The 13,846-nt window shown below is 39.6% G+C and overlaps 1 protein-coding gene across 1 annotated transcript in view; it reads left to right on the top strand.

The window, feature by feature from the left end:
- Positions 1-13,322, top strand: part of LOC132397215 (glycogen [starch] synthase, muscle-like) — a 124,930-nt gene extending 111,608 nt beyond the window's left edge. The window contains exons 14-16 of the mRNA XM_059975665.1: positions 7,113-7,276; positions 9,956-10,036; positions 11,626-13,322. Coding sequence (XP_059831648.1) covers positions 7,113-7,276; positions 9,956-10,036; positions 11,626-11,922 — 542 coding nt within the window. The 3' untranslated portion in view covers positions 11,923-13,322. The remainder of the gene's footprint in view (positions 1-7,112; positions 7,277-9,955; positions 10,037-11,625) is intronic.
- Positions 13,323-13,846: the final 524 nt, after the last annotated feature.

Raw genomic sequence — 13,846 nt, 5'->3', positions numbered from 1 at the left:
CCGCATTGACTGTTCACGCCCATTGATAAAGTCAAGGATCCATTTGTAGAGGAGGTACAGAGGCCCAGATCTTGGAGCTTTTTGATTAGGACTGAGGGTATGATTGTGTTATACACTGAGAGGTAATCAATAACCAGCAGCCTGACATACTGTATGGATTATTATTGTCCTGGTGATGCAAGACTGAATGGAAACCCAGTGAAACAGTAGATCTATTGTGGTGATAAACAAACTGAAGTGATTCCAGGTCCTTGTTTAGTCAGTAGTTGATTCTCGCAATGACCAACCTCTCAAAGCACTTCATCACAGCAGATTGAGTGCAACTGGAAGGTAGTTTGTAAACCCTGTAGAATTTTCTGTATTTCTACATAAATATGGGCTAAAATGTGATCAGATCTTCACGAAATCCTAAAACTAGATAAAGAGAATCCTATTTATTAAATAAATAAATAACACAAAAACATTATATTTGTTCATTTATTTATTGAGAAAAATTATCCAATATTAGATGTATTTGTTGGGGAAAAGTATGTGAAACACTGAGGTAATGCCTGCCACCAAAGCTATTTGGTCTTCCAATCAATGAGATGAAATTGGAGTTACTGGTTGTAGAGATGCCCTGCCCAATAAAAAAGACGCACAAAGTCAGGTCACTGACGAAGCCTGCTCTTCTCAAGAAAGATCTGTTTATGCGCACCATGCCTCGATCAAAACAACTTGCAGAGGACCTTAGAAGAAGAATTGTAGAGATACATGAAGCTGGAAAAAGCTATAAGAGCATTTCTAAAGGCCTGACTGATTTTCAGTCCACAGTAAGAACAATTGTCTACAAATCGAGGGAATTCAGTACTGTTGCTATTCTCCCTAGGAGAGTAGGAGTGGGCATCCTGCAAAGATCACCAAGTGCAATGCTGAAGGAGGTGAAAAAGAACCCTGGAGTAACAGCAAAAGACCTGCAGAAATCTCTCCAACTTGCTAAAGCCTCTTTTCCTGTGTCCACTATAAGAAAAACACTGAATAAGAATGGTGTTCATGGAAGGACACCATGGAGGAAACAACTGCTTTCCAAAAAAAACATTGCTGCACATCTCAGGTCTGCAAAAGACCACCTGGATGTTCTTCAATTCTTCTGCATCAGTGTTCTATAGACAGATGAGACAAAAGTTGAACTTTTTAGCAGAAATGGACATTGCTATGTTTGGAGGAACAAGGGCACTGCACACCAACACCAAAGCCTCATTTCAACTGTGAAGCTTGGTGGAAGGAGCATCATGGTTTGGGGCTGCTTTGCTGACTCAGGGCCTGGACAGCTTGCATTCATTGAGAGAACAATTAATTCAAAATTGTATCAAAACATTTTACAGGAGAAGGTCAGGTTAGCAGTCCATCACCTGAAGCTTAATAGAAGATGGGTAATGCAACAAGACGTAAAACAAGAGTAAATCAACAACGGAATGGATTAAAAAGAAGAGAATCTGTGTTTTACTATGGCCAAGTCAAAGTCCTGACCTTAATCCTATAGAAATGTTGTGGAAGGACGTGAAGCAAGGAGGCTCACCAACGTCCCAGAGTTGGATCAGTTTTGTAAGGAGGAATGGCTAAGTCAATGTACAGGACTGATCGACAGATACTGGAAATGTTTGGTTGAGATTATTGCTGTACATGGGGGTCACACCGATTACTGAAAGCAAAGGTTCACATTCTTTTTCCAACAACTACGTGTAATATTGGATCATTTTTCTCAATAACTAAATGTACAAGTTTAATGTTTTTGTATTATTTATTTAATTGGGTTCTTATTATCTAGTTTTAGGACAACCCTCAACACCCTCAGGGCAGTGTCCTAAGCTCCTTCCTTTACTCTCTGTATACCCATGATCATGTTGCCACCCACAGCAAAGTAAATTTACTGACGATACTGCATTAATTGGCCTAATCTCAAATAATAATGAGGCAGCCTACAGAGAAGTCATCACCCTGACACAGTGGTGTCAAGAAAACAACCTCTCCCTCAATGTCACAAAAACAAAGGAGCTGGTTGTGAACTACAGAAGCAATGGAGACAAGTTAGCCCCTATTGACATCAATGGATGTGGGGTTGAGGGGGTGAACAGCTTTAAGTTCCTCGTCATACACATCACCAAGGATCTCACGTCGTCTGTACATACTGGCTGTGTGGTTAGAAAATTACAACAGCACTGCTTTCACCTCAGATAGTTGAAGAAATTTGTTATGGGCCCCCAAATCCTAAGGACTTTCTACAGGGGCACAATTGAGAGCATCCTGACTGGCTGCATCACTGCCTGGTATGGGAACTGTACTTCCCTCAGTTGCAGGATTCAGCAGAGAGTGGTGCGGACAGCCCAGCGCATCTGTAGTTGTGAAATTCCCTGTATTCAGGACACTTAGAAAGACAGGAGTGTAAAAAGGGCCCGAAGGATCATTGGGGACCCGAGTCACCCCAACCACAAACTGTTCCAGCTGCTACCATCCGGGAAACAGTACAGCAGCATAAAAGCCAGGACCAACAGGCTCTGGGACAGCTTCTTGCACCAGGCTATCAGACTGATTATTTCATGCTGATACAATTGTATTTCTAGGTTATATTGACTGCCCTGTTGTACATGATATTTATTACAAACTACTATAAACTGTACATTGCACATTTAGATGGAGAGGTCACTTAAAGATTTTTACTCCTCGTGTATATGAAGGATGTAAGTAATAAAGTCAATTCAATTCAATTCAGTACGTGAAGATGTGATCACATTTTAGGCCATACTTAGGTAGAAATAGCCACTGCAAGTTCCCTTTATGAAATTGGGTGCAACAGTTTGCAATTTTACACACAAAATATGGTTGTCAAAGACAAACAATAAGCTTTTCTGAGTAAATTTACATTGTGTTAAAGTGCTTATTGTGTATTGCAGTCGTGAGTTGCTGATGTGTTCTGAGTTTGCAATGCATGTTGTTTCTCTAAATGCTCTTTAAAAATAAATGTAAACCTGAAACAGAAAAATCGATTTGGAAGTATGTGAAGAAGGAAAACTACTCTTCCTTCCACCCCCCTTATCACCCATCGTTACCTCAAGTAATATACCTTAACTAAGATGGACTACCTTTTTAATAATTTGCTTTTTCAGTTGTAACAAACTGATGGATTGATTGACAGGAACAATCTGTCTAAAATCTAATTATACAGAGCAATTTGTACAGCAGAACTGATCTATTCTACTTGTGCTATGCACCTTTGTAACTGAATAAAGCACAGAAATAAAACTGACAGGTCCTTTGTACGTAACACAGGCTTCACACGCTTCCTTTTATGTGCCATTTCTTATTGTTAAGGTAATTGTATTAACGACTGCTGCATGTGGCCATTATTTTAGGTCATTGCTTTTAGTAATATAATCAGTGTACTTAAAAACAGTTCTCCTCCTTATAATATGCCGTGCACCATCAAATTGGCCGAGTTGGAAAGCAAGCATTGCCCAAGAGGGATGTGTGCCTTGTGTAATGATGTTAGAGAAGAGACCAGAGTTCAGATCTTTGTTAATAAAATTACCTACAATGGTACTAATGCCTTAAGCAAATTGGATAATACCTTGCATTTCCTCCCAGGGAATAATTGTTCAACGTCACTAAAATTCATTGCATTCAAAACTCATCAAAGCGAAATGAAAATGAAGGCTTCTTTAGATTTCAGATAAATATAGTGTTACTGAAAATCTGGCAGAATCATTTTAGCGGATACCATTATCATAAAGAAAAGCAGCCAAATTGTACTCAGGCGTACCTTGTAGGATTACAATGAGATCATTTAGTACTTCAGGACCAGGCATTCCGCGGTAACATTCACAATTTATTGTCCGACTGGCATGTGGTGGTCAGTCCAGGGACTGCCGCACTGAAAAATTTCAGGTGCTTTGCAATGAAGGAAATAGCAGAGGTGGAGAAGTTAGGGAGAATAATTTGGCTTCTGTATAATTAGAAAAAGTAATAGAGATGCCTTTATTATCAAGAATTGTGCAGGTATGTGATATTAGAATGATACAGAGCCATACGGAGTCCTAAAGCTCTTAAGCTGGCCCTTGGGCCCAGTGCTGGACAAGATGCCCACTTAAGATAGTCCCATTTGGGCCATGTCCCTCTAAACCCTTCCTACTCAGCTACCTATGCAGGCCACTTTTAAATGTTATTAATGTACCTGCCTCAGCTACTTCCTGTGGCAGCTCAATCCATATACTGACCACCCTCCGGCTGGAAGGTTGCCTCCCAGTTTCCTTCTAAATCTCTTCCCTCTCACTTTAAACCCATGACCTCTGGTTCTTGATTCCCAAAACATGGAAAATAGACTGTGTGCATTCATCCTGTCTAAGCCCTTTATGATTGATACACCTTTATAATATTCACAAGATTTGCCAATACAGTGGATTCTGGTTAATTGGGCCCAGTATATTTTGGTTCAATTAAACAGCAGTCCCAATTAGCTGAAGTTCCTTTTCTTTCTTTTTAAATCTGGATATTAATTATCTAATACATAAGCATAATAGCAATAGTAGTACAGAGAGATTGGGATTACATTGTTGATAAACAGTATATACGAGTACAGGTGTCCCCCTGCTTTACGAATGTTCGCTTTACGCCGCTTCGCTTTTACAAAAGACCTGCATTAGTAACCTGTTCTCACATTACGAGAGGATTTTCACTTTTACGAAAATTTTTCACGTATAAATTAATGGGTCTTCGCTTTATGCCATTTCGGCTTAAGAGAGGTTTCATAGGAACACTCTACCTTTGTAAAGGGGGGGACATTTGTATAAGCTATAGATAACACAAATGTACCAAGCCTTCCAAACTCTTAATGTAATTAACATGATTAAAAAAAATCAAAAAAGAAACCCCAAATTAGAAATTAAAAAAACTGAACTAAACTAAACAAAGCTGGGCTATTATATTACATCGGATGCAATCAATAATGTCAATAACTTCGCTCCTCTATCCAAATATTTAAGGATAATAAAAAGGATTCAGAAAAGGTCAAGTTGCATCATATAAAAATGTTGAATAAATGGTTTCCAAGTTTCTTTGAATTTAACCGAGGAGTCAAAAATGACACTTCTGATTTTTTAAAAATTTAAACAAAATATAGTTTGGGAAAACCATTGGAATGTAGTAGGAGGATTAACCTCTTTCCAATTCAATAAAATGGATCTTCTGGCCATTAATGTAACAAATGCAATCATCCGACGAGCTGAAGAGTGTAAATAACTATGTTCCATCATTGGTAAGCCAGCCGAAGTTCCATGGTATTAGTTAAAAAGATATAATTAAGTCAAATGACCATTTAACTGAGTGACAGATTATGTATTTAAGTGAAATACAAATTAGAAAAATCTATTCTACTACAGTACTATAAAATTGTGTATTAGTGCCCAGTAGTTACCAATGGAGGAGTTCATCCAGTGTATGTTGCCAAGTTCTTTAGATTGAATGTAAATGAACAAAACTCTGTGCAGACACTTGGTACAGATAATGGACTGCCTTCATACAATGCTTTCAATGACTGCATCCTCCAACTCTTTGTTTTCATTGTAACATTCAAGATGATTGTTGAAACCTTCAAATTCTTCATAGTCCCTACTTTGTTGAAATAGTGGAATTGTTTCATTGTTACTCCTGGCTCAATCTGGCTTCTCCAAGCCTGAATGCTTGAAGCCACAGTGAGAAAAATCACTGCTCGTCGAAAGCAAAAACACATAACTCACGCTATACAAAAACTGTTTGCTCTAAGTACCAAGTGCACACGTGCACGGAACTGTTGGAATTAGTTGGCAACAGCCTCCTGCCCCAGTAAAACAGCATAGTGTCCCAAACAAACGAAGGAAATCCTGGCTATTTTCTTGACTAGTTTGAAGAGTCCTTAATAACTGGCTTTCAATTAACTGTAATCCACTATATATAGAAGTAAATAACAGCTACCATATGTTGTAAGTATTGTGTAGGAGACACTCCTACTGTTGTGTTATCAGACTTACTGCTCTTTGCATAACCCTGTATCTTTCTCACTTTGTTTTAGTGAGCCTTGTGGTATAGTGTTTCTCTGTGTAGGTGAGGTAGAATGTGACATTTCACTTTGGGTTAGTCTACATCTACTGTACCATTTCCCCTTAACTTTTCTCTGGGTTTGAACTATAGAGTTTCACAGAGTCATAGAAAAATATAGCATGGAAACAAGCCCTTCAGCTATCAAGTACTCACCTGTGCAATAGAGGGATTTACAATGGAGGGAGACAGATGGATATTAGAGGAAACACACACAGTCACAAAGAGAGCATGCAGACTCTGCACAGCCAACACCGTGAGTCAGGAACAACCCTAGCTGCTAATACATTTTGCACCATCTTGGAACGGGAATTAAACTTTGACACAAGTACCCCCAAATAATGCAAATACTAGAAATCTGAAATAATATCGCAGGCCAGGCAACATCTTTGCAGAGAGAAAGAGTTACTCTTTTACGTTGTTAACTTTTCAACAGAACTGGTGGAACAAGTAGGTGATAGACAGAATTTGCAGGCAACTACTGATCTGAAATTGATAACTTCAGCTGATTACAAACTGGCTAACTTAAATTGGGTTGGTCACTAAACAAATTGGGAGCCCAGAGGTAGCTGGAAATGATATGACTTGAAAATTTTTTTATCATAATTTTTTTAATTGAAATATGGCCCAATTTAGTCCTAACCTAATCATGGGACAACTTACAATGAACAATTAACCTATCAACTCGTACAAACAAGCTGGATGAACAATATTTGACCTATCAACTGCTGTGTCTTTGGAATGTGGGGGGACACCGATGCAGTCCTGGGGCAAATGTACAAACTCCGTACAAAAATAAAAATTGAAAAAAATGAACAAATCAAATTAAAATGATAAATGAAATGATCGCATAGCCAACCTAACTTTTGTTGAGCTGTGACTAAACCATGTTCAAATTTACAGCCACTGTCTGATTTTAAGCAGAAACCTGTCCAGAATTTGCCTTGCTGGACAGAAGTGTGTCTGCGCATTAGACATCTTACTTCAGGCTTGTTTGTTTTCCTCAGGGATTTACATACTTGATCGTCGGTTTAGATCTCTGGATGACTCGTGCAATCAGCTGACCTCGTTTATGTACAGCTTCTGTCAGCAGTCCCGTCGACAGCGCATCATTCAAAGGAATCGCACCGAGCGGCTTTCTGATCTGCTGGACTGGAAGTACCTGGGAAGGGTAAAGCTCAACACTAACTCCTCACCTTCATTGTAGTTAATGGTGATCAATATTTTACTCCAGTCACCTGCTACAAAATGAAAGGATTTTTCTGCCACCAACTTCACACTTTGTTTTTGTAGCTACAGTTTGATTACTTCCCTTCTGCATCAGACAGGCACCATTCATTTCATCAGGAGATTTTTCAGAACATAGAACAGTATGGGCCCTTCAGCCCACAATGTTGTGCCAATATTTAACCTAACCTAAGATTGCTCTTGCCCTTCTTGCCCACATAGCTCTCCATTTCTCTTTCATTTATATGCTTATTCGAGTTTCTTAAATGTCCCTTGCTTATTACTTCTACCATCACCCCTGTTTTAAAAAAAAAACTACTTCTGATATCCTGCCTATCCTTGCCCCCAATCAATTTGAAGTTATGCCCCCTTATATTAGCCATTTCCACCCTAGGAGAAGATCTCTGGCTATCCACTCGATCTATGTCTTTCATCATCTTGTATACCTCTATCAAGTCACCTCTCATCCTCCTTCACTCCAGAGAGAAAAGCCCTTGCTTGTTCAATTTATCCTCAAAAGACATGCTCTATAATCTAGGCAGCATCCTGGTAAATCCCCTCTGCACCGTCTCCATAGATTTCACATCCCTTCTCTAATGAGGCAACCAGAACTGAACACAATACTCCCAAGTGTGGTCTAACCAGCGTTTAATAGAGCTGCAACATTACCTCACAGCTCTTGAACGCTGGTTCAAGATAGCAACCAGCTATCAGTCCCCGAACTAATAAAGGTCAACATGCCATACACCTTCTTAACCACACTGTCAACTTGTTCAGCAAGTTTAAGGGATCTATAGACTTTGTACCCAAGATCCCTCCATTCCTCCACACTGCTAAGAGTCCCACCATTAACTCTGTATTCTGCCTTCAAGTCCAACCTTCTAAAGTGTATCACTTCACACTTACCTGGATTGAACTCCTCCTGCACTGTCCACAGCACCACCAACCACTGCATCATCTGCCAACTACTAAAGCACTCTCCCCTTCTTCATCCAAGTTATTTATAAAAATCACAAAGAGCAGGGGTCCTGTACAGAATCCTGCAAAACACCACTTGTACTATTGTCTCGTAAATTGCTGGTTGCTATTGTGTTGTCTGTAATTGTATGGGCTTGTGTTTTATGCTGTTATCCCAGTCCAAAGCTGCGGTAACGATCAGGGAGTTGTGGTCACCGTCTCCGAATTGCTCATGCACCAAGAGATCTGTCTCCTGATCAGGTTCATTACCTAGTACTAGATCCAGTATGGCCCCTCCTCTAGTCGGACTGTTCACGTATTGTGTCAGGAATCTTTCCTTTTCACACCTAATAAACTCTTCCCCATCTAAACCTTTTGCACTCAGGAGGTTCCAGTCAATATTTGGGAGGTTGATGTCAGCCATGACAGCCATATTTTTGTACCTTTCCAAAATCTACTTCCCAGTCTGCACCTCAGTGGTTCTGTTTTTATTGGGAGGTTAATAGAATACTCCCAATGGATAGATTGCTTCCTTCCTGTTTCTGACTTCCACACTCTCTAACTCTGTAGGTGATCTTGTCACGATATCCTCCCTTTCTGTAGCTGTGATCATCGTCATCATTATGTGCTTTGTCGTATGACGTGGGCAATCAGGGTCAATAATCATGATTGTTCTTGGAAAATATTTCTTCAGAAGTGGTTTGCCATTGCCTTCTTTTGGGCTGTGTCTTACAAGACAGGTTGCCCCAGCCTTTATCAGTACTCTTTATAAATTGTCCGCCTGGCGTCAGTAGTGGCATAACCTGAACTTGTGATATGCACCAGCTGCTCCATGGCTTCACATGACCTGATCGGGTGACTAAGCAGGCTCTACACCTTACCCAGGGGTGACTTACAGGCAAGCAGAGAGAAGGGGCACCTTACACCTCCCTTAGTGGAGACGTATCTCCACCTCACCACCCTTTCTGTAGCTGTGATACTAATTCTTGATTAGCAATGCTACTCCCCTACCTTATTTACACTACCTGCCCCTTTTGAGATATCTAAATTCTAGAACATCCAGCAGCTAATCTTTCCCTTGTGGCAGCTAATCTTTCCCTTGTGGCAGCCAAGTCTCTGTAATGACCACAATGCTGTAGTTCCATGTACTGATACCCGCTCTAAATTCATCATACTTGTCTCTGATACTTCTATCATTAAAATAGCCACATTTCAACATACTCAACTGATTGTAACTGCACGCTAACATTGCCTCTCATGATCCTTCTATTCAGCACTTAGCTCTTCAAAAACCTCCTCAGAACCTTTCTTTACATCTGCCAGTGGGCCCCAGTCTTCTCGCTTTCCCAAACAAGAGGAAACCTGCAGATGCTGGAAATCTGAGCAACACACACAAAATACTGGAGGAGCTCAGCAGGCCAGGCAGCATCTATGGGAAAATGTACAGTCGACGTTCCTCGTTTTCCCAGCTCACCATCCCTCATTTTTCTGCTCGATAACATGTATCAGTGGATCTTCTTATGTGAAGAGCATTAACAAATAGCTGATCTTTGCTATTCTTAAATCTCTGAGATCAGAAAAGAATTAAACCCCCCAGCAGAACAACGTAACATGTTGGGGCAGTTTGTCTCTTTGTAAAAGGAGTGTCTTTCGATTGACTTTTCAGTATTACGTCCATGCAAGACAGCTTGCGTTGGCCAAAGCGTTTCCAGATTCGTTCACTTCAGCTCAATGGGAGCCAGTGGTTGTAAGTGATTGTCTTATTGTCTATAACATTGATTATCAGCACTGAAGTCAGTTAGCTTGTTCTAAAGTTCATACTGCTTATTTTTGTTTAGAGTAGGCTTAAATATAATTTTAATCTCAAGTAACTTCAAAGCAAATTGCTAACAAATTTTAACACTGTTGGGAGAGGAAGGAAGTTAGAACAGTGCATGATATTGGTTGAAATGATTACATAGTTGCCACATAGTTAACTAATTTGAATAATTTTAATTGTGCTAGTGGTATTGTGCATTTCTCTGTTCCGCTTTCATAGGAATCTTTGTTCTCCAAGCCATATCATAGAAAATGTTTAACTCTTCAGCTCTTTGTCATACTCAGAATTATGTAGTGGATTGTGAGTTCAGCATGACTGTTATGATTAGATCATGGAATTGCCTGTTCAGTAAGAGTTACTGTTTGTCAGCTGCAGAACCCTTTTGTCATGATGGTGTTGGCATTAAATGTAGTCTGTCTCAGTGCCCACTTGCAAAGTACGTACAGTATGAGAATAAATACTGTAATCTTGTTTGGAAGAGATGTAAATGAAGTGCCTTTGCTGAATAAACCATGCAAATATGCTGCGTACCTGACAGAACATCATACAAAAACTACTCATTGATGAGTTTTCCTGTGGTTAAATTTCAGATTCAAATTACATTTATAATCAAAGTATATACACTTCACCATATACAACTCTAAGGTTAATTTTCTTGTGGGCATAACAATAAATCCAACAACCATAACAGAATCAATGAAAGACCCCACCAACAAGATGGACAACCAGTTTCAGAAGACAATGAACTAAGCAAATACAAAAAGAAAGGAAAAAAGAAACATCAAATAAATAAGCAATAAATATTGAGAGCCTGAGTTGAAGAGTCCATAGCTTTTGGAACTGTTCAGTGATGGAGTGAATTTATCTACTTTGGTTCCACACCCTGACAACTGAGGGCTAGTAACTGTTCCTGAACCTGGTGTTGGAAGCTCCTGTACCTTCTTCCTGTTGGCAGCAGCGAGAAGAGAATATGACCTGGGAGGGGGAGATCCTTGATGATGGATGGCACTTTCCTATGACAACGCTCTGTGTAGAAGTGCTCAATGATAGGGAATACTTTAGCCACTTTTAGTAGCATTTTCTGTTCAAGGGTATTGGTGTTTCCATACCAGGTTATGATGCAGACAGTCAATATACTCTCCGCCACACATCTATGGAAGTTTGTCAAAGTTTTAGATGTCATGCCAAATCTTTGCAAACTCCTAATGAAGTAGAGTCGCTGTGCTTTTAGAGAGGAATTATCTCACTTGTTCAGATTATTGCAACTTACAGTGAAGCTTGGTTAATGTAACATGATTATGCCAGACATTGCTTTATTGAATTTCATCATGTAAATTTTAAAGTTTTGCAAAAAAAGACAGATTACGTTTTGCCAACTTCCACCAATCAGAATTCAGGGCAGCATAGATCATTAATGCAATAATGTAGACACACATGTTCATGTAATAGTGGGTCTGTGTTCATATGCTCATTCTACTTTGTGAAGCTGAAATAACATTCCTCTTTTTAAATTAAAGAGTGAAGGCTTCTGTTACCCAAGACCCGCATCCAAACCACCTTCTCCAGCTACTTCCCTTCATTCCAGTCCCTACCACAGCGAAACGGAGGATGATGAAGAGAGATACAATGAAGAGGAAGAAGCTGAGAAAGACCGCATGAATATAAAGCCGATTGCAATGATCAGTTCAAAATTAGAGAAAAGAAGGGTGAAGAAAAAGAGCCAGGCAATAGAACCCGGCTCCCCAGGAAGCCTTAACTACAGTTCTAGTGATCCTGAAAACCATAGTGACTTGGGAACAGAAGAAAGAAACTAGAACTAAATTGTTTACAACTGTAAAGCTACTGCATTATACCAACTCTACAGAGGATTAAACAGAGGGTTAGATTGTGTGCTGAGTTTCAATGAGTTTTGGTTGTAACCGTAAAATTTTCAAATGCACTTTATCCTCCGAGTTGTTGCTTCCAGGTCATGAGTCACAGAAGTAAATTGGAACTACAGCCAACATCACTGAAATCATTGTTAGATGTTTCTGGAAAATCTCCTGAAAACCTGATGTGTTCAAAAACGGATGGGGGACAAACCGATTAGTCGGACTGATTGAAATGAGATCGTAAACCCACAATGTTAGAATCTGCACATGTGCCTGCTGCATGCTCTCTACAAGTTAGCACATCCTCATGTTCCTTACAAATTTACAGCAGAGAGTAAATTTGGAATAGATAATTTAGTATCCAGATCTGGGGCTACTGAACATGGGTTACCTTTAGTGAATTTTACCACTAAAATCATTTGCATGTGACAAGTGTTGCATGCCATACCATGAAAATTCAGTATAATTCATAACCAAAAGCAGCCTCCAATTGTAGACTCAAAATACTCTCCATTAATCACCCTCCTGTTATAAGGATCTGATAGATGTTATTTCATTCAGGTAGAAAATATGCAAAGTTAATTTGTTGATAACAGAATGGATCTTCTGTGATTTTTAAGAAAATCTGTGTTCATGGATTTTATATTTTAATACAATAAACAAATATTTGTTTAAGGCAGTATTTTGTTCGAAGTATTAAGCAAAGGGATGAATCACAAAAATTATGTGTGCACATTTATTTTTCACAACTGGGAAATGTCTGAGGTTTGACTGTATCTCTTAACTGAAGTGACATTTTTGGCCAGTGGTAGTCCCAGCGGTAATGGTGGGGCCACAACTGTGGACTGGCTGAAGTACCCAACTCTGGAGGGGTAACATACTCCTCGCCCTCATTGTAGAACATTGGGTGCTTCTCAGGAGAATGGTTGTCTAAGTACTGATGTGTGCGAAGCCGCCTTGTGTTTTGCACCAGAACTCCCAAGGAGCTGTCTCAACAATAGAAAAAGAGAAGGTTTTTTTTTTGAGTTAGATGTGGCACTTTAAAAACTAAGTAAAAGGAACACAAATCCTTTTCCAACTATAAAAAGAAATCGAGAAATTTCCAGTTTATGACATTTTTCCAGGGTGAACTTCCAATCAATATACTCGGTGTGTGACTGTACCTTCTCTCTGCAGTTTCTTGTAACTCCTGCTGCTGTTCATTTTGGCTGTGTGTTCTGTTACAGACAAACTTGAAATTAAATCTATCAGTAAATGTATACTTTTCAGTAGTCACAGGTGAAATGGTGTGAGAAAGTTACTGTAAGGGCATGCAAATAAAAAGTTACTTTTTTAAAATTGGAGGTAAATCTTCTTTTCTCATTTTCTCCTTTCACACTCCGTCCATTGTCTCGAAATCCCTGGCTGACTGCAAAAGTAAGTCCCCGCTACAGTCTGCCACACCACACACCTGAACGCATTGTCAAACTGTGTTCACTTGAGCTCATCTCATTGCAGTTCCATTATCACATGATGCTCAGCTGTTCAGTTGTAATAAGCCACAGCTCTAAACAAAGCAACAAAAAGCTCATCTTATGGCCTTTACAATGTTGGGATGACTGAAACACAGGAAAAGGAAAAAGCAAACTTGTGCGGTGATGACCAGGTAAGCAGTTTCAGTGATACTGGTTGATACCTCTCAATTAGTAAGCTCTTTGGACTTCTTCCCATCCACCGCTCCCCCAAATCTGCTATATCATTTAATAAAATCATAGCTGCCCTCAATTACACAGCCCTGTCCATTGGTTGTAATATTTTAGCATCCAGCCTGCCCCCTCCAAATTTACTGATCAAGAATTGATCTACTGCACCTCAAAAAGAATCTTCT

This window comes from Hypanus sabinus, chromosome 7 (genome assembly GCF_030144855.1).
Source record: "Hypanus sabinus isolate sHypSab1 chromosome 7, sHypSab1.hap1, whole genome shotgun sequence".
In the NCBI taxonomy this organism is placed as follows: domain Eukaryota; kingdom Metazoa; phylum Chordata; class Chondrichthyes; order Myliobatiformes; family Dasyatidae; genus Hypanus; species Hypanus sabinus.
Note: the sequence above shows the minus strand (reverse complement) of the source record. Positions and strands in the feature narration are given on the sequence as shown.